The sequence below is a fragment of the Halichoerus grypus genome, chromosome 6 (assembly GCF_964656455.1).
Source record: "Halichoerus grypus chromosome 6, mHalGry1.hap1.1, whole genome shotgun sequence".
Taxonomy (NCBI): domain Eukaryota; kingdom Metazoa; phylum Chordata; class Mammalia; order Carnivora; family Phocidae; genus Halichoerus; species Halichoerus grypus.
Genome location: NC_135717.1, coordinates 127,739,519 through 127,763,346, shown reverse-complemented (window position 1 = coordinate 127,763,346; position 23,828 = coordinate 127,739,519). Strand labels below are relative to the sequence as shown.

The window sequence follows — 23,828 nt, the reverse complement described above, 5'->3', positions numbered from 1 at the left end:
GAAGCAAACTACGCCTTATAAAAGGAAGAACTTTCTACCAATAAACTCCTTGTATAGGATTGCATGCCTACCTCGCAAAGAGGCAAGAGCTCAATGACTACTTGTCTGGGATTTTGGATGGGTAGGAAAATGCTGGATTAGATGACCTTAACGCCTGTTCCACTTCTAATATTCTCCAATGACAAGAACAGCTTAGAACAGAATCAGTCCCATAGGAAAGGAATACATTTAGTATCATTAATCCAACTTTAAAGATGTTTTGGATTATGCTGAGATGCAAAAAACAAATAGCTCAAAAAGAAAGAACATGGAATCATCATCTACAGAAATAAAAGTACAGATAGTCACCTTTTCAGCTGACCTATTCAATCTTTCTTGTCCCAGTGGATGGGGACCCATCTCTTGGAGACGCTGGAATCAGTAGCTTCCAAACTTGTTTGATGGTACACCCCATAAAGAAAAAGTGAGAATAATCTCAATGTGTTTCCATTTCTATATTTAGAAATTATGTACCTGTACTACTGTGCTAATATATTTTGCTATTATACATAGAAAAAACACAAGGTTTGAAAGGAGACAAATAATCATGACACTGTTTTCCAGCAGATCACCGTGCCTTTTTTTTTTTTTTTAGATTTTTATTTATTTATTTATTTGACAGAGAGAACACAAGCAGGGGGAGGGGGAGTGGGAGAGGGAGAAGCAGGCTTCCCGCGGAGCAGGGAGCCCGATGCGGGGCTCGATCCCAGAACTGGGATCATGACCTGAGCCGAAAGCAGATGCTTAATGACTGAGCCACCCAGGCGCCCCCAACACCATGCATCTTGTTCTCCCCTCTGTAAACCTGATCGTTGACTTCTTTCTGCCATGGGTCATCAAGTCCTCTAGATTCCACTTCTTAGATCTCCTTATCTCTCAACGTTTCCACCCTCGAGGTCAAGGACAGAACTGAAGCCTTCAATATGCCACGGTAGACTACAAGACTTTTAAATTGGCCTCCCTGCTCGGGCTTTTCTAGTCTACCAGTACCCTAGAACCTCATCCTGTCACCCTCAAGGGCTTCTCACCGTCCACGAAGTCTAAACTGCTTGAATGCCATTAAGAACATAAAGCATAATGGCCGTCATCTCACTAGGTCATCTCTAGCAGAATAAACTTTCCTCAACTCTCTAATCTGGAAAATGGAACTAGCAGCAGCATCTACCTCATGTGTCTCTTGTGAGATTCAAACAAAATAATGCGTGCAAAATGCAGGCACACTGTCAGGCACTTAATACGTGCCCAATACACACCTTTCTATTCTTATCTCTCTACTTTGCTCAAAGCATTTAAAACACTAATCTAACACCTCCTAAAAAGGAAAAACACAGAATCACTCACTCGAAGAGACTCCCCTTCACCTGGAATGCCCTTCCTTTCCTAGAGAACTCCTACTCATCCATCAAGGCTAGTTCAAATGTCTCTCCCATGAGTGTGTATTGTTCTCTCCCAGGCAGAACTAATTTCTTCCTGCACAATGCTCCCATAAATTCAAAACACCTGTAACATACCATTTAGCAAATCTTCGTTTACTTCTCCATCTCTAAATCTAGAGCACAATCCATAAAAAGGCACAGGCTGTGTTTCATTAGTTATTAATTCAATGAACACTGACTGAGCAACTACTATAAGGCGAAGCAGGTACCTTGATTAAAAAACATCTGCACTTGGAGAGTCTACAGTGTGGTAAAGGAGGTATTCAACAGCTGTTTGTTGGGGGCACCTGGGTGGCTCAGTCGGTTAAGCAACTGCCTTCGGCTCAGGTCATGATCCCAGGGTCCTGGGATGGAGCCGCACATTGTGCTCCCTGCTCAGCGGGGAGCCTGCTTCTTCCTCTGCCTACTGCTCCCCCAGCTTGTGCATTCGTGCTCTGTCAAATAAACAAAATCTTTAAAAAAAAAATAGCTGTTTGTGAATGAATGATATTTAATTCCACCATGACTGTAAAAGAATTTAAGTCAATGACTCAGAATCAAAAGTTTAAACTATCTTAACATTATAATGGAGTCACATTATAAGCACATTTAATTTATTGGAATTAAACTATATGTCCCTATTTAATTGTAAAGGAGCTGCGGAGGAAGGAAAATCTTTTTCCCTCGATGTCTTTTTGCTCTTTCAACTAGACCTTGGCCACATGCAAGTGTGAAGCCATAGTCTATAAGCAAAAACAAACATGGGTGCCTGGCTGGCTCAATCAGAAGAGCATGGGACTCTTGATCTTGAGGTCATGAGTTCGAGCCCCATATTGGGTGTAGAGATTACTTAAAACACATACACACACATACACACACACAAGTTAGTTTTCTGGCTTCTGAGCTTTCACAGATGCAATTCTTGGTAACGTGGTAACTTTAGGATTTTCAAGGGTAATTTTGTTTAGTTTTTCTCCTTATTGTTTGATTGACTTCAGAGCCTCTCACATACGTTATTTCTTATGTAACGATTGCTACAGAAATTTCATGAATTATCAGTGGATCCAAGATTGTTTTAAAATCAAATAAAAGCTCTCATGAAACATAATAAAATTTCCTGTTTACAGAAAAACTCCATCCTTACATCCTACATCCTGAATTAACCATAACCCACAGTAAAAGGTGCACTTCAGTAGCTCCAGAGTTAGGTGTCAGGTCTCCTGACTGTCCTAAGAGTTAGTGGCCAAGGGAGGAAATGGAAATGGGCCACAGGAGGTCCTGAAAAGGTTACTTTGCCTTGTGTTCTTTTTCCTTAGTTCAAAAGCACATACAGAATTATAAGGAAATTCAAGCTTTATTTCTTAAGGGCTCATCATGTTCCCACTTTAGTTTTCAATTTACCCAGATGTGATGTGAAAAGGTTTTTTATAATTTGAGAAACTAACGAATTATGATGATTGGCGGGGAGGGTGGGAAGCAAAGCAAGAAGCAGAGGGCTGCATGCATTTTCTATATTCTTAGTTTAAATTGCCATGATCTGATGTCCATTTACAGGAATTGAGAGCAATTGTAAGAAAGGTAAAGATCTTAGGGAAATAGGGAGTAAAATTAGCATCTAAATTGGCTAACTTAAGGAAGTAACAAAATTGCTTTGATTTTTACAGTAATGGTTCCCAATGTGTGGTCTCTGACCTAAAAGCATCCGCATTACCTGGGAACTTGTAAGAAATGCAAATTCTAGGGCTGGGTGTGGGGCCCAGCAAACTGCTTACACAAACCCTCTAGGTGATTCTGACCTATAAAGAGAGTGAGTGACATGAAATCTAAGACCCTGAGAGGGTCTACCAGAAGCCTCAACACCCCCTCAAAGAGGAACAACAGCAACAAAAAGTGAAGTCTTGGGTAAATCTAGAGAACTAGCTAGAGAGATACAACTTCTTTCCCAGGAGAAATCAAGACAGGGCAGGGCCTCTTTACTTGGGAACCAGCAAGGCCTTTTGGTGGGAATAACAGGAGAGCTGAGGTAGAGATTCTTATCCCTAGGAACAGGGCACTAAATTTGGCAAGAATATTCTGGTTTAGATTTTTAAATATTTCTCCCCAAAATGCCTTTTCTGTTACATACAAAGAGGCAACCCCACAGTGAGATTCATCAAGAAATCCATTGAGATAATAAGACAAAAATTTCATATTAGTACATGGTTGTTGAACAACAAAGACTTTTATCTGAATTGATATCATCAACTCTGTTTATTAAGACAAAAATGGCATGGGCGCCTGGGTGGCTCAGTTGGTTAGGCGACTGCCTTCGGCTCAGGTCATGATCCTGGAGTCCCTGGATTGAGTCCCGCATCGGGCTCCCTGCTCGGCAGGGAGTCTGCTTCTCCCTCTGACCCTCCCCCCTCTCATGTGCTCTCTCTCTCTCTCATTCTCTCTCAAATAAAACCTTAAAAAAAAAAAAAAATGGCAATCATTCTTCCTAGCTTCTCCAAGCTTAAAGAGAGTGAGTGACATGAAATCCAAGCACTTAGCCTCTCCTAGAGTGCAGTGTCTTCACGTAGCTCTATGGAATGGATGGTGCATAGGTTTGCACTGTGGTGGTTCCAACATCCAGTAGCTGTGTGATCTTGGGGAAAGTACTGCAAGTTTCTAAGTTTTGAGTTTCATTTTCCTCATCTGTAAGGTGACACCAGTATGACCTTCATTAAAAGAAACACCCTCATAAACGTGAGCGGCTGGTACTGTGAGCAGTGACAGTGGTAACTACAGGAGACACGGACTCTGTAATCAGGCATCTGCATCAAATCAGAAGCACAAGGGGGGACCCAAGCTTTCTTCGGACCCATTATTAGGGGAGACTAGGCTTAGCTCAAACAACCAAGTAACAGACTTTAATGGAATAGTGAATACCTGGAGGTTAACGCAGAGGAGAAACCAGAATTTAGTTATGGAAGACCTGTAAGCTGCTGTTTCAGGTGTTCTCTAGGAAGGCTGCCGCCATGCTCAAAGGGAGCAAAGAAACAAACACACATAAACATACCATACAGATACATCCTATCTGGAAGCAAAGCAGAGGATGAGGCCTTTGACAACAGCTGGAATAACTACGGTTCTCTTCATCCGTGTGGCACATGATTTATTTTTGGCAACACTTAATGAACAACTAACTAGTGCAGGTTAATGGCAGAGCACCCTACTATAGCTACATTCATACACACAGAAAACATTAACCCGCAAGGTTCTCTAACAATGATAAGACAAAGAATTATAACAAAGTACCTCTTTGTAACTAAATGTCATAAGAAGTTTACCAATACAATTCTTTTAAGATTGGGCCCAGTACAGCTTGTGGAGATTGGCTGTATGTCTCCTATTGCTTTTCTAAAGAACCATTAAAATTTACATTTTTAGTATTTGCTTTGTAAGATTTAAGTCTGTTAAGTAATTTTCATCTCTCTGGAGATGAATGAGTTTTAAATCATTTAAGAAAAAAACTGCCACTAATTAAGCCAATAGCTTCAGGTAGTAGTATATAATAATAATTATTACAACAGCTCACTTTTATTGAACCCTTATCACTTGCCAAGAGCAGTGCTAAACTCTTTACAGGTATAAACTCATTTATTCCTCACAACAATCTTATAAAATAGATGTAATCATCACACCCATTATCAAACTGGAAAATTGAGGTTCCAGAGGAACCACAATTTGAATTGGATTTATCCAAGATATTAACCTCTATACCACACTGCCTCTCTAAAGGAAGCCCAATCCCTGAAAATAATGATGTTTAAAGTACCAATGGCCATTGGTTAAGTGGCCACCACTCCTACATTGAAGGACAAGCTTGTTCTCTAAATCAACAAAGAACAAATAATGGTATCCGCTATTAAAGGGATCAGGCAGATCTCGATATACTTCTATGGAATGCTGCAGACCAATACCACTCCAATGAAGGTTGGTGAACTGTTCATTCCAGATCCATAAAGCGATAAAGAGCTTGTGCCAGAACCTAAATCATCACATCACTAATCACAACTTAGTTTAGCTGACATTAATTTGTAGCAAGACTTTTGGGATAAAGAAAGCAGTACCATGATGCACCTTGTCTCCTCATGGACTGGGAAACAGTCTGCTGCCCAGCACTGGTCTAGGGACCAACTCTGAGCAGCACGCTATAGATGATACAGTGCTGAGCAATATTAACTATTCTGCAAATGACCACATTTGTTAAGTAAGTACACAGAGATTAATGTATAAATATTACGAATGTAAATACAAATAATGCCATTGGAGGTATATACTCCAATCCATTTGAGAATTTCCATTTTTTGCCTTACCAATTCTGTACTTTAGCCAACAAGTTCTTTATAATCAAAGAAGTTATATTAATGGGATTTTTAAAAACAATTGTTTTATTTTCTTACTCTTAGTATTTTGGGAAAATAAAGCCCATACTTTATTCAGATGTCCTGAGTTTTTACCTAATGTCTTTTTCCTATTCCAGGATCCCATGCAAGACTCCACATCACATTTAATCCTCTTGTCTCCTTAGTCTCCTTTTGGCTACTAAGTCCTCCATAACTGAACTTTAGTATTATTGCTTCCTGAGCCAGAGTTCATAAAGTGGTAATACACTAACATTTTTTGAGCACTTACTGTGTGCCAGTTTGTTTGTTCAACACTCTACTTGTCTTAACAATGCTCTGAGGTAAGTGTAGAGGCCACTTTTAGGCAACAGGCTTGAGCAATGCAAACTTGGGCAAGGCCAAAGGCCCCACAGAGATCACTGAGCTGAATACAAGCAGATGTATTACGTGACCCTCCCTCCCCCACCCCTTGGAATAGCCAAAGGCCCTAACTGACCAATAAGCTACTTACAACCAGGCACAGTTCCTAAGATTACCAAAAAAGGGAAAATTCCTTATGCCCCCATATGCTTTCACCGCGCCCTATAACTGCGGCCCCTCACCATCGCCTGGTGGCAGTCTAACCAGCAGTCTCTCCGCTGTTGCCCTCCCAGCTGCTCCCTTGCAGTGCATTCAATAGAATTCTATCTCCCTTGTTCTGTCTTGGGTGAATTCTTTCACTGCCCTCGCCGCCAGCCCCCCTCCACTCACTATTATTATCTCCATGTTACAGGCAAGGAAGCAAGGCAGGATGGGAGTAAGTAATTGGCCCACAGTTAAAATAGCTGGAGAGTGGCTGGGCCAGGATTCAGACCCTAGCAGTCTGATTCCCAAGGCCATAAACTATAAACTCCCATACTACACAAAACATATAGATCTATGTGAGCATGTGTGTTTCAGAGTATTACGTGGTTATCTGAAAATGGGACATGGCAGTATGAGAATGTCAGAAATATCCACTGACCGCAAAGGCAATAAAAGAAACTTTTACCGTATTTCACAGTGCACAGAGCTTTCTGTACATTATTTCACAATTTAATTCCATGACCACTGAGCAATTGCAATGCCTGACAGAAAAGAAACTATAGGGGTGCCAGGGTGGCTCAGTGGGTTGAGCGTCTGACTCTTTTTTGACACAGGTCATGATTTCAGGGTTTTGAGGTCAAGCCCGGTGTCAGGTTCCTTGCTCAGCGGAGAGCCTGCTTGAGATTCTCTCTCTCTCTCTGCCCCTCTCCCCACTCTCTCTCTCTCTCTCTTTCTCTCTCTCTCTCTGTAATAAATAAATCTTTAAAAAAAGAGAGAGACTACAATGCTAACTTAACTGCAGGAAGGAGATGTCCCACCCTCAAACAAGAGATATCTATTTGTATGTTAGGTATTTGGAGAATGCAGGAAAATGGGTATAATTAAAACTTGAAACTCTAGAAAAACAGCCTGGCAATCTTTCAAACATAAACTTTTGGTGACACATATGAGAGTCCCCGTAAACACTGTGAATACAATTGCAGTAGAAGTTCAACTTAAAAATGGAGTGGCCATTTGAAAAGTCATTCGTCAGCTCTTTCTCTTTTTGTAGCAGTGTACCCAGAAAACTCTTGCTGAGGGTCACAAAATCTAACAAATTCCCTTTCTAAAGTTTCAAAACTTGCCAGCTTTCTGTGCCATGTTATCAGTAAGGAATGCACCAGTCATCTGCAATGATGAAGAGAAAAAGGAGAAGTGGGCACAAAGAAGAAATACGAGCAAACTACTCGAGCTCTAAGTCCACCAGAGAACAGCCCTCCACTTTCTGGAGTGTTGCTCAACCTGCGCCTTCTGAAACAGATGGCTCTTCTGACCTAGCTCTCCTCACCTACCTCTGCCCCAAGGACGGGCAGCAGGCAGCACTCAGTCCTACAATGGTCACACCTTTGGCTATGAATGCCAGACTTTCTCCTGATGCCTGGGGATTATAATTTGACTAGACTGTGCTCGAACTGTAGACAGTCGGTACAAGGCACAAGGAAAAGCCATCAGTGATCCTCACAGGAGAACTTTTGTGAACTACACTGACCGGACACCAAAACAGGCCACCTGGCCAAGACTTCATCGCAAGATGAGCAGCCTGACTTCTTCCCACTTGCTCTCCTTGGTAAGTGTTCGGAGGCGTAATTCCATTTTTCAAACATGCTAATTTCACAGCCAGACTAAAATCTGGACTTCCTCAGAAGTGAAAATTGTCTGACTTAAGTACGATAAGCAGACACCTATTGTTCTATCTTAATTGCTAGAGGTCTGAGGGAGGGCGCTGTTTTTGTAAGCCACACCTTCAAAATAATAAAGGCAAAGGGCAAAAGTTAAGAGGTCTTCCATAGACCAACTGAGAAAGGGGTGAAAAATGACAGCCCAGAAACTGGAACATCCAGCACTTTGAGAATTATTGCGGGAAGCTTTGTAAATGCTCTCGTGATGATGGTTCAGTTACTCTGCTGTGATGCCAAGAAGGATGGAGGGTGCTACCTCTTCCAGGGGGCCCTGGATTATTAAAGGTCTCTGCAGCCAGCTTTGGAGGAGAACTCCAATGGCTGAAATGGTAGAAGTGGTTCCGCAAGAAAGGAGAAACTGTCACCTGCAAACTGCAAGAATGAAAGAGCAGAGTCTGGATGATTAGCAATAGCAAAAACCCAGAGATTCTCCAACAGCAGCTCAGATTATTGATAAAATGTGGATGTTTTCATGCTCGGCCCGTTATTGGGAGTCTTCACTACACATTTCCATCCCTAGAAGCCATATATGCTGGAGTTTTCCAAACCTGTATGTGAAGAATTTAAAACTGTAAGTGTAATATTATTTGCTCTCTTGTATGTATATCCTCAGTGCATTGATCCTGGATATTATTCTAGGTGGTAAGGACCAGATCCTGTAATACTCTTTAAGAAAAAACACAAGACTAGTTCTTCTCAGGGTAACTTAAACTATATATTCTATAGGGTTGTTGTGCTAAAATAGAAATTGATATGGGAAAAACTTAAAATAATTGTCTGAAAGGGGCTAAGGAGAGTAGATATTAAAAGTTCTCATCTCGGGGCACCTGGCCAGCTCACTTGGAAGAGAATGCAACTCTTGATCTTGGGGTTGTGAGTTTGAGTCCCATGTCGGGGATAGAGTTTACTTTAAAAAAGAAAGTTCTTATCGCAAAAAAAAAATTCTAACTCTGTGTGGTAATGGATGTTAGACTTACAGTGGTGGTTATTTTGCAATATTTACAACATGTTGTTCACCTGAAACTAATGTTATATGTCAGTTAAATCTCATTAATAAAAATTATAGTATATTGATAGCTTCAAAAGATGAATATTAGACTTCTATTTCCTACAGTATATTAAAGTTAGATAGATACCCCAGCATGACCCTTCTGGTTAAAACTAAAATGAAGGATAAAGTGTTTTTAAAATATGATTTAATCACATCACCAACTTTCACATAAGAAAGGAATTTTAAAAGCCCCCAAATAAGATGAAGTCCATATAAAATAGATTAATGATAAGTGCTATGGAGAGATATAAAGCAGGAGAAGGAGATGGAAAGGGCCAGGTGAGGATGCGGCTTATAATCTTCAATAGTATACAAGAGTTATACCAAAGAAAATCAATGCAATTAAGTTAGAAATCAGTAACGAAATAACTATATATCTGGAAAATTTTAAACACATTTAAAAAGAACACGAGTTATGGGCAAAATCATATGATCTCACTGATATGAGGAATTTGAGAAACAAGACAGAGGATCATAGAGGAAGAGAGGGGAAAATGAAACAAGAAGAAACGAGAGAGGGAGACAAACCGTAAGAGACTCTTAATCTCAGGAAACAAACTGAGGGTTGTTGGTGTGGAGGGGGGGTGGGAGGGAAGGGGTGGCTGGGTGATGGACACTGGGGAGGGTATCTGCTATGGTGAGCGCTGTGAATTGAGTAAGACTGATGAATCACAGACCTGTACCCCTGAAACAAATAATACATTATATGTTAATAAAAAAAAGATAATAAAAAATAGAAGTCCACAAAAAAACAAAAACAAAAAACAAACAAACAAACAAAAATCATAATGGAAATTAGAAAATGTGTAGAACTGAAAGATGACCAAAACACTACATGTAAGATTTTGCAGAATGCGGGTACAGCAGTGCTTAGACAAAATTTTATTTGCTTACATATTTACATTAGAAAAGAAGAAAAATAAATCAAGGAAGCAAAAAACTTGTTCTTTAAAAAACTAATAAAATAATCATACCTCTGGCAAAATCAATCAAGGAAAAAAGGGGAAAAGGCACATAGACAATTGTTTTGTTTTTTTTTTTAAAGATTTATTTATTTATTTGAGAGAGCGAGAATGAGAGAGAGTACATGAGGGGGGGAGGGTCAGAGGGAGAAGCAGGCTCCTCGCTGAGCAGGGAGCCCGATGCGGGACTCGATCCCGGGACTCCAGGATCATGACCTGAGCCGAAGGCAGTTGCCTAACCAACTGAGCCACCCAGGCGCCCCAGACAATTGTTATTAATAGAAAAGAGGCATAACTGCAGACTGAAAAGATATGAGAATATTATAAATGATGTTATGCTCATCAATCAGAAAATGTGTAAATGTGGAAGCAATGACAAATGTTTTTTTCTTGATGAAAGCACTAGACCTAGATAACTTTACTGACGAGTCCTACTAAACATTTAAGAGTCAGATAATTCCAATCTCACATGAAATCCTCCAGAGAATAGTAAAAGAAGAAAAAATCCCCAACTAATTTCAAACACTATTACTCTCAGATCACAATGTAATTATATTTTTTTAAAAGATAAATTAAATATCCACACTTTTTTTGTTTTAATTTAAAAGCATACTCCTATATGCCTCATGGGTCAAAGAAGAAACCATTATGAGAAATTAAAAATACTTAGAACTTAATTCTAATAAACTTTGCATATCAAATCTTATGAGATATAGCACAGGTGATACTTTAAGGAGAATTATCATAAATATTTATTAGGAACAAAGAACAGATGCCTTTGTTAGGAATACTACTTATATTAGAAATAACATTTATATTAGTAAAGAAATGTATTGTCTTAAATGCTTATAGTACCAAAAAAGGATAAAAATAAATGCACCATGCATCCAACTTAAGAAAAAATAAAATAAACCTAAGAAAAATCGGAAAGATGTGGTAAAGATAAAAGCAATAATCAATAAAATAAAAAGAAAAACCAGCAAAAACAGACAAACCCCTTTTAAGATTCAGCAAGAGATAAAGCAAAAAAAAATTTTAATAATGTTTTGAATCAATACAGATCAGCCACTTTTAAAAAATAAGAGAATATTATCATTAACATATCAATATATTTGAAAACATAAAATGGACAAATTTCTAGAAAAATATAACTTATCCAAACTGATGCCAGAAGAAATAGAAAGAATAAGTAATCCTATAACTAATAAAGAAAATGACTAACTGCTGATGAGTTAAAAAGTTCTTCACACAAAGTTAATATCTAGACCCAGACAAATAGTTCTACCAAACTTGCAAGGAAAGGAATTTTCCAAAATATCAAACTTCCACAAAGGAGAAAAAGAAGCAATACTCTCTAACACATTCTGTGAGGCTAGAATAAGAGATACAAACCCAGACAAGGACATTATCAGAAAGGAAAACCACAGCCCTATTTCATTCAAGAATTGGGAGGCAAAACCCCCTAAGTATTGGCAAACTGAATCCAACTGTTTTTATCTTATTTTTAATTTTAATTTTTAATTTATTTTATTAACTGGGTTCCACACGGGGCTTGAACTCACAACCCTGAGATTAAGACCTGAGCTGAGATCAAGAGTCAGATGCTTAACTGACTGACCACCCAGGTGCCCCCAACTGTTTTTATATATGTAAAATACAAAGATGAAGACAGGTGGGTTTTGTTTTGTTTTCTTTTTAAACTAGGCTCCATGCCCAGGGTGGAGCCCAACATGGGGCTTGAACTCACAACTCTGAGATCAAGGCCTGAGCTGAGATCAAGAATTAGATGCTCAACCGAATGAGCCACCCAGGCACCCCAATACAGGTTTAATTCTGGAATGCAAAGATGGTTTAATAATAGGAAACTTATAAACATTACTCAACACACTAACACATTAAAGAAAATGATATTAATAGATACAAAAAGAAAAAAGATAACATTTAGCCACCTATTAATGATTAAAACCTCAAGTAGACAAGAAATACTAGAGATTTTACTTAACTTGATGAAGAGTGTATATAATAAACCGAAAACAATCATCATCCTTTAAGGGAGGAGGAGCTTAAAACGATTCCTTTAAATCCAGAACAAGAAAAGAATGCCAAAGTCACCACTTTTATTAACTTTGTACTCAATATTCTGCCTAGGGCAAAAATACAAGAAAAATAAATTAAAGCCTTAAAGTCTGGAAAGGGGGAAATAAAATAGTCTTGATTTGCAAGTAATTTTTTTACAAAAAATAAATAGATATAATAATAGACCAGCAAAAGTGGTTGGATATAAGACTAATATGCTAATGTAAACTGCATTTCTGTTTAACAGAAAACAATTAGAACACAATTTTAGAAGAGATCTTATGACTATTAGTAATAAGAATTATAATATATCATGAAATAAATCTAACAAAAACATAGAAAATATAAAACTTTACAGTAAGGTATTTTATTTTATTTCAAAGATTTTATTTATTTATTTTAGAGAGAAAGAACATGCAAGTAGGGGGAGGGGAAGAAGAGAGAGAATCTCAAGCAGACTCCATGCTCAGCATGGAGCCCAACATGGGGCTCCATCTCACAACCCCAAGATCATGACCTAAGCAGAAATCAAGAGTTGGACACTTAACCGACTGAGCTACCCAGGTGCCCCTACAATAATATATTTTATTTTTTTAATTTTTAAAAAGATTTTGAGAGAGCATGAGCACAAGAAGGGGGGAAGGGCAGAGAGAGAGGGATAATCAGGCTCCCCACCAAGCAGGATCCTGGGATCACGACCTGAGTTGAAGGCAGACACTTAACCAACTGAGCCACCCAGGCATCCCTTCAGTAAGATATTTTTAAAAAGAACTAAGTAAATGGAGAAATATTCATATTCATGGCTAGGAAGAATTAATATTATATAGACGTTAACTCTCTTCCAGTTGAGTTATGATGTCACACAGTTTCAATCAAAATGCCAGTGCGTTTCCCGGGGAAGGAAAACTGATTCTAAAATGTATTTAGAGGGACACCTGGGTGACTCTGTCTAGTCTGTTCAGCGTCTGACTCTTGGTTTCAGCTCAGGTCATGATCTGTGGGTCCTGGGACTGAGCCCTGCATTAGGCGCCATGCTCGGCAGGGAGTCTGCTTGAGGATTCTCTCCCTCTCCCTCTGCCCCTTCCCTTGTACATGCACTCGCTCTCTCTCGCTCTCTCTCCAAAATAAATAAATTAATCTTTAAAATGTATTTGGAAAAGAAACGACTAAGATCACCAAGATAATTCTGGAAAAATAAGGAAGGAGGATTTGGCCTACTAGATATAAAGACTCATTATAAAGCGATAGTAATTAAAAGAATGTAATACTGGTGCAAGAAACTACAAATTAACCAGTGAAACACAATAGTATACAGAGATAAACTCATGCACGTATGAAACTGTGATCAAGACATAAGGAGCTGGTCAGTCACTTTTTAAATGAAGGGACTAGGAGGCACCTGGCTGGCTCAAGTCAGTACAGCATGCAACACTTGATCTCAGAGCCATGAGTTCAAGCCCCACACTGGGCTTAGAGCTTACTTTAAAAAAATACAGTAAGGAACTATTTAGCAAATGAAGCTAAAAAAATTTTTTTTTGGTCATCCATATGAAAAGAACTAAAAATATAATCCCTAGCTCACAGTATGAAAAATAAACTTCGGATGAATTGAAAGCCTATATGTCAAAAGCAAATTTTTAAAACATTTACAAAAGGATATAGACAAATATCCTTCTGCCCTCAGAGTAGGGAAAGATTGCTTCAACACCAAACATAAGTTAATAATTGATACATCTGAAAAAATTAAACCTCTGTTTATCAAGAGATAGCTTTTATAATTTTGAAAGTACAAGCTACAAACAGGGAAAAGATATTTGCAACAGATATAACTGACAAGAGATTAACAATGAGAACACACTAAAAAGAAAACTCACAAATCAGTAAGACAAACTAGCAGATAAATGGGCAAAGAGATGAATAAGTATTTTAGTGACAAAAAACACACAGCCAGTAAACACATGAAAAGATGCTCTATCTTATTAGCAATCAAAGACATACAAATTAAAACAAAATACAATTTCACCCCAATAGACGGTCTCTCCAAAAAAGCCTGTCTTTATGCTAACTGCTGGTTGTCCACCAAAATCTTCCTCTCCTTCTGCCGTGGTCACAGAGTTGTAGCCGGAAACCGGGCTGTCCAGGTGACTATGTTTGCCAGACTCCCTTGCAGATGTGGCCGTGTGACTATATTCTCACCAGTTAAATGAATGAAAACTGTCTCGTATATGTCTGGCCTGGGTTTTGAAACACTGAGGCGGGTGCTCCTCAAGACTCATTTTCCTTCCCCCAAGCTAGAACATGGATATACTTAAGACCCAGTTTCAATCAGGCAGTTCCCCAGGTGATGGCAGAGCAACAAGATGGAGAAGACTCAAACAACTTACTGAGGCAAAACAATCCTGGTGGCCTGGATGGCATACCTTCAGAATGCTGTATGAGAGAAAAAGGAAAAAAAGGGGGAAATAAGGGGGAAATAAGGAAACAAGGGAAGGAAAGAAAAAAGGAGAAATCTCTATTTTTACATTATTGTGAGATTCCTGGATTAAACCAGGAAACTTACCAAGGTATCCTGTGGTCCAAAAACACAGGAAGTAAAACATATACTAAGAAGGAAAAATAACCAGAAATTCCTCCCATCATGCATTATAGCCTGCAATGTACACGGAGAGCTCAGTCTACTCATGTGAAGCAGCCCCAGCAGTAACCCCCACAGCATGGACACTCATTAACTGTTAGCTTTAGTTGTGACTGTTTTCATTATTACTATTTCAATGTCCTTTTATAGTATTTTTTTTTCAATTATTGTAAAATATTTCCCCATACCAAAATGTTCTTCAAAAACTATTGGTAATGACTGGATAACATTCCACGTGTACAAGTTAGTTAACTACCCCCAGTGGAATTTAGTTAACCATTCCCCACTGTTGTACATTTAGACTGGTTTTAACTTTACGACATTCTAAAGAAGTTATATGCTATTTGAATTAAATTTAATTTTGTGGTAATACTTTACTGGACACCCTACATAATTTTGAATGATCACCATGTTAACTTATACTGTAAAGGAATGACAATCCAAATGATTGCTCTACTCATTCAATAAATGTTTAATAAAGCTCTGCACTAAAAGGTATGAAAGATACATAAACAATACATTTTATAATCAAAGTACTTTCAGTACACCTGGGTGGCTCAGTTGGCTGGGCGTCCAGCTCCTGGTTTCAGCTGGGGTCGTGATCTTGGGGTCATGGGATCGAGCCCCGTGTGGAGTCCACACTGTGGGTGTGGAGCCTGCTTGGAATTCTCTTTCTCTCTCTCTCTCTCTCTCCCCCTCTCCCTCTTCCTCTTCCTCTCCCCCTGCTTGAGCACTTGAGCGCTCTCTAAAATAAATAAATCTTTTTTTTAAAAGTACTTTCTGTTATATGTCAATTATACTTCAATAAAGCTGGGAAAAAAATCAAAGTATTGTCTCATGAAGCAGAAGCAAATTCACAGTTATAAGTGAATTCTTCATTTCCATATTGATTTAAGAATATATATAGTTTTCTCAAGACCATGAAATTAAATCAGTGACTTGATCTGATGTCTTAAGAATCCTTTTTTTTTTTTTTAAGATTTTTATTTATTTATTTATTTGAGAGCGAGAATGAGAGAGAGAGAGAGAGCATGAGAAGGGGGAGGGTCAGAGGGAGAAGCAGACTCCCTGCTGAGCAGGGAATCCGATGCGGGACTCGATCCCGGGACTCCAGGATCATGACCTGGGCCGAAGGCAGTGGCTTAACCAACTGAGCCACCCAGGCGCCCAAGAATCCTTTAATAAAAGCCACGGACTATACTACAGTTTCCATTTTCCATACATCACTGAACAAAGGCAAAGAAAATTCAAAGCAAAAGTTGTAAGCAAACACATGGCAGCCCAGGCCCAGTAAATATAACGCTTTTAGGCTCTGTTACCTGTACTTGGATAAAAAATAATGACAATATAAAATCCACTTATAAGGAGCTGGTAATCTCTCTGGTTTGCCTATCACATTTCCCTTTGTATTTCCACCATGAAACTTGCTCCACTCCATTCCAAAAGTACATGGGACTTTATCAGGATGATTAAAGACTCACCCACTTTGGGATCTAGTCAGGTAGCAGACTGGTGATTAGGTATTTGAATTTCAAAAAGCTTATCTCAATCAGAATGTAACAAGAAGCAGTTGAAATGTAAAGAAAACTAAAATTACACAGATAACAAGGACTGATTTTTACTGTCTATTTATTATGTGCCAAGCCTGTGATAAAGCTTTCCACAAATCACCTCGCTGCAACCTTACAAAGACAAGAAAGTAAGTACTATTATTATCCCCATTTTATAGATGAAGAGATGGACTCTCAGAGATCACACATGTGATCGATGGCAAAAATCTCTGCTCTTCAACACCATGTTCTATTTCCTCCCATCTTGAAATACCAACAGGAGCGCAAATATATATGCTGTCAACACACTAGAAAGTAACTGGGGACCAAGAGATAAAAAATACTTTTAAATAACTAAAAATGTCTTCAAATAACTATCCCTAATCCCACTTTCTACCTTCAAAAATTTAAAACAAAAATAGAGTGAAGAGACCTACAGTTTATTCCCTTTTCTTTACCTTAATTCTTAATTGTCTGAATTGAAGGGAAAATGAGTAGCATGAATGAAATAAGAAAAGGGTCTGGCCACACTACAAAGCAGACTCTCAAACCAGAACCAGAGTTGAAAATGTGTGGCTCCTAAATTGGTCAACACTTCACAAGAGTAAGCCAAGCAACACAGACTGTTAAAGCTGAGATCTGTCATCCCGTCGTACCTGCCAACCCTCACTATATTTCAGGAGGATGCATTTTGCTCGAAAATTTCTCCCAAACTATTCCTTAATATATTTTCAAGTTCATGAAACTAACCAGGGTTTCTGGGCAACATAAGAGGGCCTATTGCAGGAGCTCCAATTAGTCTGCCCAAAACTTCAAGCAAGTTACATTTGCACATATTCACCATATTTTTTTCTTGATCCTAAGGCAAGTATGTGAAGCCACTGCCCGCACATTGTGGTTTCTTGAAATGATCTTGGTGGAAAAAAAAAAAAAAAAAAAACTTAGTTACAGTTAATCAATTTAATTAACTCCTCCTGTTAACAGAGCAGAGGAGTTGCTGTTCTCTTCTAGGTCCAACTACGATTCCTTCAGTGAATGTAAAGTCTAAACAGTGAGGGGCGCCCGTGTGGCTCAGTCGGTTAACGTCTGCCTCTGGCTCAGGTCATGATCTCAGGGTCCTGGGATCGAGTCCTGAGTCGGGCTCCCTACTCAGTGCAGAGTCTGCTTCTCCTTCTCCCTCTGCCCTCCCCACTGCTCGTGCTCTCTCTCTCAAATAAATAAATAAAATCTTAAAAAAAAAAAGTCTGAACAGTGAAGTGTTGTGTCTCCTGCTCTACTTTGTGAGGAATCTAAAAGTAAATCATTGTTCCTGAAAACAAGTTCTAGCCCCAGGTAGGTTACAGTTAATTGTGTAACTCTATCATTATGCTTCCTTGCATCGTGTAAATGAATGGGTTGGACAGGAAATGTTTAAAGTCCCTCCCAGCTATAAAGTTTTAATTCATAATTTAAGTTGTTGCTGTTTTCTATTACAGGTCAGATGAAAGAACATCAGATGTAGATATAGGTTCCGAATTAGTGACGGCAGCACTTTTTCCTGTTGAAACCTACTGCATGACATGGGGTCACATCAAACTGAATTGGCATTTCCTCATGATCCGTCTGCTACCAAAATGTACTATTTGTAGTTCAGGCAGCAGAGTGGTCGAAGAACAACAGATTTTCTTAGCACTTCCTGTACATATGGCATGTAGATGAGTATGAGATTATCCCTGGGAAAATATTGCAAATAATAGCTGTCAATTCCTAGCAACTAACAACATGCATTATTAAAAACAAACACAACCTCTCACTCAGTCCATGGGTTTCACCTCACAAAATGTGTCTTTTGATTCTTTTGGTTCCCATATGGGAACCAGTATTTTTTTATATGTGTGCCACGATACTTTTGCTGCAGAATTCAAAAATTGCATAGAATACTAAAATCCAGATGATCTCCAAACCTTCTGTTAGCCAGTTGTTACGATCTATTCCCCTGCTAAGCTTTTTGCCAGATGCTAACAAGCAACATAGTCAACTGGCTTTTGTTTCATACGCTTCTCCAGACAAGCTGGCTTCTTAAGAGCCGCCACAAACAAGAGATTAACTTCTCTGGATTCTAAATCTTTGGGAAGTTGACTAACACACATGCAATAGTCTTTCTTCTCCTAGCTAACACACTCCTTTTAAATTACTGCTTGAGGTCCTTTTGTCCCTGATTTAAACCTATCTATTCCTTGACAACTTGTATAATTCATAATTCTATCCCCTCTTACAATTGTGCCCTATACTTTTCCGAACACGGTTTTTTCCATATTCCTTATTGCATTACATTTTAATTTTCTAAGAACTCAAATGATACACAGTGTTTGTGAATTCATTATTAAAAAAAAAAAGTGAAAGCAAAGATGATTTCCCCACAACCGGGTGGTCAAAAGAAAATGCAAAAAGCTTGAAATTTTTACTAAGTGATTAATATGAACTGACACATCTTCAATCAGACTCAAAGATCGTTAGAACTGAGAGAACCCAAACTCTTCATCTTATAAGAAAACCAAAAGCCAGAGAGAAGCTACGTGACTTACTCAACATGATATATCTAACTAGATGGATTTATAGTTTTACACATAAAATTACACATTGTCACCTATGATGGTTCTTTTCACAGTTGAGAATAATTCCATGAAGACTGTTCCCAAAACATGTGTGGGCAGCCACAGTGGCAAAATCCCATACCTGGAGTCATTCCTTTAGATGAAACCATTATCTCAGAAATTCTGAGATTCGTGCAACTGGTATTAGGGAAATGGGAGAGAAAAAGAAAGAACAATACTCCGGAGTATTAAGTTCTAAGTCAGAAGGTTAAAAAAAAAGCACACCTAATCAAAAATGACTCTTGAAATCACCCATACCCTGAAGTCACCCAGAGACTCCGACATATGTGACTTTATTCATTGGGAACAGACCTATGTCTTCTCTTCTGAGTCCAGCACAGCCGGGTTTTCCTTCAGCAATCGAACAGACCACATCTTTTGTTTATCAACAGATGAAATAGTTGGTTGTAATTAAAAGAGGTGGTTGTTCCAAAACCACATACCTTTAAGCAGTGGACTAGCACTCTGCTAGGGTAAGGTGCTCACCCTTACAGAGGGACAGCAAATAAAACAAAACCAGAGTCCTGGATTTCACATCCTTACTAAGGAACCTACTCTCACTGTGCAGGATGGCTTGGCCTCACGCACTATGTCACTGTCATTTTTCTCCCACTCATTTCTTGATTTTGCTTAGAAGTATAGGTGAACTGGTGCCATTGAGGTGGGCATGATCCAACTCCATTGTATTGCCCTATTCCCATAATTGCATATGGATATAATGATCTGGGTTAGAAACAGGAGGAGTGGAAATAGATAAAGTCTGGACACAGGTCCTGATGAGAAGGGCAGGTCAGGTTAGGAAAGAGTCTGAAAGCAGCCTGAAGACTGTAGGTATATGTAAATGAGGAAGGATGAAGAGAATGGAGATCACTTTCTATGGGACAGAATTTGTTCCAAAAATAATCCTCACCATGTTCATAATATTTTCTTTGATTGGATTTGATAGACACATTTTAAACATTACAACACATCCCATTTTATTGATTTTTTTAACGTAGAGGGCCTTTATCTCAAGCATATCAGTAGTCATATAACAGATTTCACGGTCTGAAAGAAATTAATCATGAGATTATTTTTCATATAAGGACTTGATCATGGACAAATGACTTTAGAGCAGAAATAACTAAGCCAATACTTGAAAGTGCATTCTGCCGGTCAGCGCTCCAGGCAGCAAGAAAACCAGACTGCCATCCCTCAAAGATCTACCACAAAGAGCCATGTGGAAAACCTGCACAAGGAATGGTGACTAGGAGTTCCCCCTTAGAATGAAAGGTTTTAGGCTGTGTTACACTCATTAAGAAAGATTCTGCTTCTTAAGAAGTTTACCTGTCACTAAGGAAATAATTACTTCTCTGCTAATATAACTTCCATGTCAATGTAATCAGTTCCTGTAAGTATAAATTATATTAATTACAAGCAGTTAAAAATCATTTCCTGAACAACGGTGAGCTCAAATCCATTACTGGGGTTAGCCTAAAGAAACATGAGTCCCTGGGCTTGCACACTACATCCGTGGCCTTGATGAGTTGGTCCAAATCCACCCTCCGGGTGATGGAGGGTCCCCCTCCAGGTCCTCTCACAGGACTCCAAGCATTTTCACAACTTGACCACACAAAAGAACACCCAGGCTGTTCCTGCCTTTCCCAAGGCAAGTAGGAATGCCTCCCTCAGCAGCCCTTTTGTAAGACTGTATCTGAAAAAACACAGGTGTCTCCATAGCAATTGTTACTAACTTTGCATTGAATATTCCAAATAACAGCATCAATCTCAACACTCCATCCATTGTCTCAATAGGGAAAACCACCCAGAAGAGACCACAGAAAAGGAAAAACAAAAACAAAAACAAAACCCCACACAAACACAACAGAGATATGTGTTCATTAAACACTTCGACAGCAACACAAAATACTTGTGCTAGAGAGAAAACCTATCTTTGAAAACCACAAGGCACATTAAGTAAAAATGCTTAATCAACCTTAATTAGGTTCCTTCATTAGTTGACAATGTAAATGGATTGAAACTACTACTTAAACATTCAAACCATTTTACATGCAAGTAGCTTCCTGCAAATGATAAAGCAATATTCCCGTGTGAATGTGAAAGATGGCACTGAATTCTGGCCCATTATAAAGGAGGAGTCAGATTCCACTAGTCCCTGCTTGGCTTAACTGCCAAGCTTTTAGGGAGCTGTTTTATAAAAGGCGGACTCACCCTAATAAATTGTGAACAGTGTAAATGTCTAAAATCGTCTGCACTCAATAAAGCTCCAGACCACTTGGTGTCCGGACTCCTTAAAAAAAAAAAAGTATATATATATATATGTATATACGTATATATATATGTAGTGACAAAGATACCAGTTAAAAAGAATAATAAGGAGGAGGAAGAGGGTAACTGGGCAGGAACCACTAGCTGCCGCCTGCCTCCCATGTGAGTTGCCCGGCTGAAGGTGGTTAAGTTAAAGCCAGTTCTCTAGTGGAGATGCGCTCTGGCAGTCCGGGAAAGCCACCCGGTTTCCAGCTCCCTGTGGGCTTGATGGGACTAGGACTGGGACGGGGATTGGCTTGTACGAACCCCCGGGTGGCTCAACCAGAGGCTCTGGCTGTCCCTCACCGCCTTCTTCCAACGCAGACACCAAGTTAGAAATGCAACTCCTCGAGCACAATGACAAGAAGGCACACAAAAGGAGCAAGGCAGCCGCTCCCATCCTTACCTTTGACTTGACTTTCATACTCGGCTATGATCTCTTTGTCCTTTTTGAATCTGCTCGGAGTGGACATTATCCAGCTGTTCTGGGTTTGCTTTCAGTGGGCAAGTTCTGTTAGGCTGTCACAAACCAGTCTCCTTGGAGAGGCAGAGAGTTGTACTCCCACACACCGGGAACCCAGAGGCAGCACCGACAGGAGGTAAAGGAGGAGGAAGAAGAGGCGGCGGAAAAAAGAAGCGAGCCGAGGACTAGATTAACCCGGGCGCTGGCACCATACTCTCCGGTTCGAGCTGCCGTCGGTGATTCGGCGGGGAGCCGGGCTCGGGGCCGGAGAGGCCCGGCGCGCAGGCAAACTCCGGCGAGCGAGCGGCGGGGGGCGTCTCCCTGCCCACCCCACCCGGAGCCGGCCACTTCCTCTACGGCCGCTGGGCGGACGCGGGGTTCGCGCCGGCGCTCCGCACCATTGTTAGAAACCCGCACCGGGCACACGGGGCAGGGCCGGCAGTGGAGGGCGGGCGCCGCGACCCTCCCTTCCTGCTCCAGCCGCCGGCTCGGGCGCTCGGGGGTCCCACCCGGGCCGGGATGCCGCTGCCGCGGCCGCCGCTCCCCCGTAGGCAAAGGCGGCTGCTAGCGCTCGGGCAGGCGAAAGCAAACGTAATCCTAGAGCGAGTCCCCGCTGCTGGTCGGGAGGGCGGCCGCTGCGCCGTTCGAACGCGTCCTGGGCGCAGCCCCGGCGGAGTTTAGGTCTCGACAGCCGGCGCCGCGAGGGGCCTCTGCCTCCTTGGCCACGGGGCGCCGAAGCTCCCTCTTTCTCCTCGTCCCGCTTTCCGCTGCTGCCCCCAGGAGGCCGCCGCTGCCCTGCACACTCGCACGCGCACCGGGAGGAGCCGCGCCCCCGGCGGCCGCAAAGTTGCCGGCGCGCCCACGGCCCGCGGCTCCCGGCGCCCAGAGAGCGAGCTGTGGGCGGCGGCGGCGGCAGCGGCCCCACCGGCCGCGCGGGACTCGGCGAAGAGGAGCAGGGCTCGCGGGAGGGGCGGCGCCGCGGCCCGTGGCCTTCGCCCTCGCCCCCACCACGCTCGGTGAGGAAACGCCGGCTGGTCCGGGAAGATGGATGCCTCTCGCGGCCACCCGCGGCCCCGCCCCGCGCGCCGAGCCCGGGCGGCCGTGGGCGACGCCCCCCGCGCCTCCCCCGGCTGTGGCTCGGCTCGGCTCGGCCTCCGGGCGGACCGCAGCCCCCGCCGCTGGAAAGCCCCTTCCCGACCCGGGCCGTCTTGGGCCGAGGGAGGGGGTCCTGGAGGGGCTTTTTCCAGAATCCATCGGAGAAATCCAGAGTTGCAGCTCTCCCTGACGGGAAGGGATGGGAGTCCAAGATGTTGGACCCCAGTAGGAAATCTGGAGGTTCACTGGATTGTGCACGACTCTGCTGCCAAAAAAAAAAAAAAAAAATCAAAGGAGGGTGAAGCTCTTCAGTCGAGATGGAGAAAAATACCCATCTTGAACACAGTATTCTCCCCATCCTAGAAGTAGCCCCGGGAGCTGAGGTGGTGGAAAAGGCGTGGTCACCAGCTTTGTGAGAGACTCAAGACCCAAGACTTGGGACCTTTCCTGTCTTCTTTCTAATCACTTCTGACATAGTGTGGGCCTTATCAAAGCGATTGTTCAGAGGCGTGTCCAGTATACAAATGTTTCCCCTGCAAGATCTAAACAGAGTAGGGACTTTTAGACTTTGATCATTCATTCACGTATCCAGTGATAAACTTTGACGTTCTTATTGTGGGCCAAACACCAAGCTAAGAGATCAGGTCCCTGGTCCCTACCTTAAAGGATCTCAAGGTTTATTGTATAAATAAGTAAAGTACAATAATGCTGTAAGAGAAATACTCGGGACTTTGGGAGCCCTGAAGGGGACAAATGGGCTGCAAGAGGTTTTGGGAGAAGTGGTATTTAAACTGGATTTGAAGGATGACTAGTAAGCAGTTTGCCACCTCAGAGAGTTCCGGAAGGGGTTGGGTTCTAGGGGGAAAAAAGGAACATCATCCTTTGGGGCAATTGGAAATACAGTTACAAGATGTCCTCCACTAAAATACCAGATCTCTCATAGGAGGTGA

The 23,828-nt window shown here is 41.1% G+C and overlaps 1 protein-coding gene across 5 annotated transcripts in view; it reads right to left on the bottom strand.

Annotated features, from left to right (window-relative positions):
• Positions 1 to 22,833, bottom strand: part of SRGAP1 (SLIT-ROBO Rho GTPase activating protein 1) — a 265,812-nt gene extending 242,979 nt beyond the window's left edge. For 3 of the 5 annotated variants that reach the window (XM_078076218.1, XM_036070972.2, XM_036070971.2), the window contains exon 1: positions 21,727 to 22,833. In XM_078076218.1, coding sequence (XP_077932344.1) covers positions 21,727 to 21,793 — 67 coding nt within the window. In that variant the 5' untranslated portion in view covers positions 21,794 to 22,833. The remainder of the gene's footprint in view (positions 1 to 21,726) is intronic. The other 2 variants (XM_036070968.2, XM_036070969.2) reach the window with 2 other exon arrangements.
• Between the last annotated feature and the right edge of the window lie 995 nt (positions 22,834 to 23,828).